Below are 5472 nucleotides of genomic sequence, written 5' to 3'. Positions count from 1 at the left end.
ACCATTATTTGTTTGAATTGGGTGTTATTGCAAACAATTGGGAAAATGGTTTGGAGTTTATATTTCAATTTTGAGGGTGTTTATATATATATATATATATATATATATATATATATATATATATATAAAATTATATTTAAGTTGTATGATATTGTAGTTGTATATAACTGAGTAGAAATAATGTATGAAAATTTTAGATAAGTTGTATAATATATGATTAGTTGTATGAAATTTGTTTTTACTATGTATAAATCAGATACAAAATATACAAAAGACATATTGTATAAATTTTGTATAAAATTTGTATTTAAGTTGTATGTTATTGTAGTTGTATTTTAACTAGGTAGAAATAATGTATGAAAGTTGTAAATAAGTTGTGGATAAGTTGTAGATAAATTATATAATATATAATTAGTTGTATGAAATTTATTTTTACTATGTATAAATCAGATACAAAATATACAAAAGACATATTGTACAAAATTTGTATTTAAGTGGTATGACATTGTAGTTGTATATAACTAGATAGGAATAATATATGAAAAATTATTGGAAAACCCAACAGAACCAAGAATATTTTTGGAAAACCCAAGTATAATGTTAGTTTCATTCTTCTCGAATATCTTCTATTTCTGATCTCACATTTATTTAGTTGATTGCTTGTTTAGTATGATTGTTCCTTTTTAATATTTAATATAGGAAGAATATAGAAGGAAGATGGAGGAAAATCTAAAGTTGGATGTGGAAGGAAGACCATTCAGAATGCTGGTTTTTAATATAGGATTGCGTCATTGTTCGTATGTCGAATACTGGAATACATGTTGGGTCGGTCAGCATACTATTTTTAGTTTAAGGTCGGTCAGAGAGGAAGCAGGGATATCAAGAGAGAATCTAGAGAGAAGAGGGGAGAGAGAAGAGAAAAAAAGAAAAGGATATAACTAAATCCCTTGATTGAAGGCACAAATAATGAATTGGGAGCCTTTTATGGTGGATTGTATGTATTTTGTAAACAAAACTTGTTCATGCCGGGTAATTAATTAAACATGGAAATTTAGGGTAATAAAATTTTCAATAGAGAACAGGAATGAAAAAACCCCTATTATTTAATGGATGTGCCCCAAGCAAATTGGTCACTTATTGTGGACCGGAGAAGTACATATTTTTTCATAAATTTTATCCATATTTCGGCAAATTCCCAAAACCCAAAACCCAAATCCCAAATCCCAAAACCAGCTTTGGCCCAAAATATTACTATTATATTTTTTAAAAATTGCTCCAAACTTTTGTATTTTATAACCATTTATTATTTTGTAACAAAACTGCTTCATCTTCCCGATCATCTGATACTGTATTATGTATTTCATTATAAAAATAATAATTTTGTACCAAATTTATTTAGTTCCGGATTATGATTTGCGATAATACAATGAATGTTATTGATTGAAGATATTGGGTGTTTGCAATAATATAATGAATGCTATTGATTGAAGATATTGTTGGGTGTTTGCGATAATATAATGAATGTTATTGATTAAAGATATTATTGGGTATTTGTGATAGTTTTTAAAACTTGTAGGTATAAGTTATGGTTCATGTATTTCCAACAAAAAAAGTGAAATATATTTTGAAAACTAATGTCCAAACACTTTTTCATCTTTCAAACAAAACTTTACCCAAATCAGATTTTTCAAAACAGCCAAGCTAATTTCTGTAAAAGATTAAAGGAACTGATATTATCAGCTCATCTCAAAGTTGAGGAGACAGCCAAATTAAATCACGAGGAATCAAAAGATTCCTGTTATTCATTTGCAGCCAATTGTTTTAAGCAAGATCCATTAGAACAACTATTGAGATCCTACTGTACAACCTAAGATGAAATTGAATGGAGAAAGTTGTAGTTGAGATACTTTTGAGAATACAGAGACCGTGAAATTAAAAAATTCAGCTAACAATGTTCTTTTCTAATAGGATCACCATTTGGTATGATATCACCAAATATCATGCACAAAAAGAAACCGCCCACAAGTATATAGGGAATAATATCATAACAAGTAAACAACATACAATAGTCATCCCCTTGCTAAATTAGGAGATAATGTGAAACGAAATGCACAACTTCATTTACATTTTCTTTGACACTGACACAATTAATTAGACATTTTAGCAAACAAGACATGTGGTAAAATGGTAAACTAACTAAGATGAGGGGCAATGCAACTGGAGATATTTAAACACCTTAAACTTCTTTTTGATAAACTCAAACCGGAGAACAGCAAATAAAAAATAAGAGGAAAAGGGCAAGTTAATATTTGCTACAATTGATACTTGGGGAGAAAGGGAAGAAGAAAAACGAGCCACATAAGTCATGAACAAAAAAATCCAAGTTTCAAGTTAATCCAAATGTGAACAGAGTGGAGGGAGCTTCCTCTACTCTATGTCAAAAGCTGCCTTTGTAGATTTTAGCATCAATCGATTCATATTCTAATCAACCCGAACAAAGAAATTGTCAGGCAAACCGCCACTTCCTTCTCCTCAACATGGTCAGCCTCAGAAATATTACAGCAATGGCCTGGACATAATCTCTACTCTTTGCAAATAGTAGAATTCTAATCTTCAGTCTACTTCATATTACGATCATTCAACTTCCTCTCTTTTTTTACAACACAATGCAAACGCCCTTCTTATCACACAAAGAACCACAAAAATGAATATATCCCTCTCAACCCAACATTACTCCCTCCTTTTTTCCTTTTCACTGATAATTTGTCACTCCCTAGAAGTTGTTACTTCCTAAACGTACGGATTTACATAGGAAATCACCAAACAACAATACTGACACCCATAAGTTGTTACAAACAAGCTGCAAATATCCATATTCAATTATAGTTTCATGTTTGAGCACATATCAGCTATCTCCCAAATGCTAAAATGGATATACACATTTCCTACAACTCTTCCTACACAAGCACTACTTGAAGCCTCATATACAGCTCCTTCTGATCAACACATATTAATAAACTATACCAATAATCATATTTATAAAAATCCACCAAAATAATTACAAAGAAACTACTACTAATTTTAATATTGATTTGACCAAGGAAAACATTGTAGCAAAATCATCATATCTGGATAAGATTAAGCCTTAGTTCAACTCATCAAAACGAATCTGTGTCGAATAGAACACCAACACAAAACCTGCTACAAGATCACTTCTATTCGAGATACAAATACCTAAGATCTGTTGAAATTGAACACCATAAAATTAAAATGTACATACTATAGCACGAGAATATCATTAAACAAATTTTTCATTCAGAAATAGTATGCAATACCACTATATCATGTGAAAACATCAAATGGAATGTCTAAAAAGGCACAAAACAGATCATGAAACTAACAGCAGCCAAAAGCATTCAAAATATATGCTAATTTGTATCAATAGGCGATTTAACAATAAACAACTCAATAAACTGAAACATCTCAAATGTATTTCAAAGCAGTAAATCCCAAGGTTCAAATACTCCATTGACTAATCGAAAACAGTAACTTTAACAAAAAGAAAACCTCAAAAGGCGCAACTAATAAAACCAAACCTAAGCGGTAAGCACAACAGCACCACCAGCTTCCTTAATCTTCTTCTCAGCATTCTTCGAAACCAACTTAGCTTTCACAACAACAGGCTGTCCGGTAGGCAACACACCTTTACCCAAAACCTTAAAGTACCCAAACTGAGTAACATCAATTAAAGGAGCAGCACCATTATTGGCTTTAGCCTTGTCCTTGACTTCTTGTGGAAGAAGTGACCAAAGCTTGTCGATGTTAACAGTTGGACAATGGAACTTGTTACGGAGTTTGTGGAAATAACGCATACCGACTTTACCGAAGTAACCAGGATGGTACTTGTCGAAAAGGATACGATGATGGTGCATACCTCCGGCGTTACCTCGTCCACCTGGATGCTTCCTGTGCTTTCCGACACGACCGTGTCCGGCGCTCACGTGGCCACGCTTCTTCCTGTTCTTCTTGAATCTGGTCGTCATTTTCTCAAGGCTGCGAAATGGAGAAGGGGTAGGGGAAAGGGAAAGGGAAGAGCGGCACTGAGAGAATGGCGACGTTAGGGTTTTGTGAGATTTTATAGATGGAAGATTGTTGGATTGGGCCAGATATAGGTTCAGCCCTTAGGGTTTTGAGAGATTTGTTGGTAGTTTATATGGGCTTGGGCCTTCATCCAGCAAATGGCTCATTGTCTCTCCTTTTTTATCGGTTGATTTTAAAAATAGCCAGATTTACAACTGGTCGTTCAAAAATAGCCCAATTTTAAAAGTAATCGAAATTTAACCACTTTTTATGTAAAGACAAAATCTGAGCGAAAACACTGTTCAAAACCCCGGAAAATACTCCGGTATATTATGCTGGAGTTCCAGCATAAGTATACTTGAACTCCAGCATATTATACTGGAGTTCCAGGATAGTATGCTGGAACTCCAGCATAATATGATGGAGTTCCAACATAAATACACTAGAACTCCAGCATAATATACTGGAGTTCCAGCAAGTATAATGGTCCAGTATAATATACTGGAGTCAGCAAAGTATACCGGTCCAGCATAATATGCTGGAGTTCATACACAAGTGCACAGAACTCCAGTATATTATGCTGGACCGGTCTCTATTGCAGCAAAACGGTGGCTATTTTTCAGTGACTTGGTAAACGCTGGCTATTTTTGATTGACCAGTCCGAAAACTGGCTATACCGTGAAATTTTGGCTTTTTTATCCATATTTTTATCCTTTTTCTTCTCTAATATTTTTCCTTTTTAATATAACGACGGGTTACATTCAGGTCCAAAAAAATAAAATGTGTTACAATAAATACTAAAGTTTTGTGGTCTCTTAATTGCACAAAACAAAGTCAAAATAGTAGCTAGGGGCCGAGCTTTTTTCGCCGAAATTATACATGGTATGTAAAGGACTAAAGGTCGACAAAAAATTATGCATATATTATATGTTAAATTTACTTGGCTTTTTCGCGTGTTTACTTTTCCTTTTTTTTTTTTTTTTTTTTTTTTTTTTTTTTTTTTTTTGTGTGTGTTGCATTCCCTTGTTGAAAATCATGCCTAGCCGCTGAACTAGTAGCTACAACACATTGAGAATTTGTTCGAAGTGTCTCATACACTTGGCTTGATGCTCACTTTGAAGAATTCATGATTTGTAGTATTACTTTTTTTATTGACGATGGACAAATAGAAAAGCTAAAGATTGCGTTTAAGGTAAAAACTCTTCATCCTAGTAATGAACTTCTGTTTTGCCATAAAATTTGGCAATCCTTTTAAATTTTTGTTAAAATATTATTGGTTCATGAAATATGATCAGTTTTTAGAAATATTTTAAATTTCTGAAACTGATTTAGGGCAGTTTTTGAGTGAAAATTTTTTCCACTCACAAAACTTAAATTTTATTTTTATAAATA

At 32.6% G+C, this 5472-nt stretch overlaps 1 protein-coding gene across 1 annotated transcript; it reads right to left on the bottom strand.

Annotated features, from left to right (window-relative positions):
- Window positions 3412-4153, bottom strand: LOC109226962 (60S ribosomal protein L27a-3-like). The gene has a single exon (XM_019391919.1). It carries the CDS (start codon window positions 4041-4043, stop codon window positions 3597-3599), a length of 447 nt encoding a protein of 148 aa, XP_019247464.1. The 5' UTR covers window positions 4044-4153; the 3' UTR covers window positions 3412-3596.

Source organism: Nicotiana attenuata, chromosome 6 (assembly GCF_001879085.1).
Source record: "Nicotiana attenuata strain UT chromosome 6, NIATTr2, whole genome shotgun sequence".
NCBI classification, from domain to species: domain Eukaryota; kingdom Viridiplantae; phylum Streptophyta; class Magnoliopsida; order Solanales; family Solanaceae; genus Nicotiana; species Nicotiana attenuata.
This window is presented reverse-complemented; position numbering and strand designations above follow the sequence as displayed.

Excerpts from the sequence above, each read along its gene's own strand:
- LOC109226962 (XM_019391919.1), bottom strand. The coding sequence starts at position 4,043 with ATGACGACCAGATTCAAGAAGAACAGGAAGAAGCGTGGCCACGTGAGC.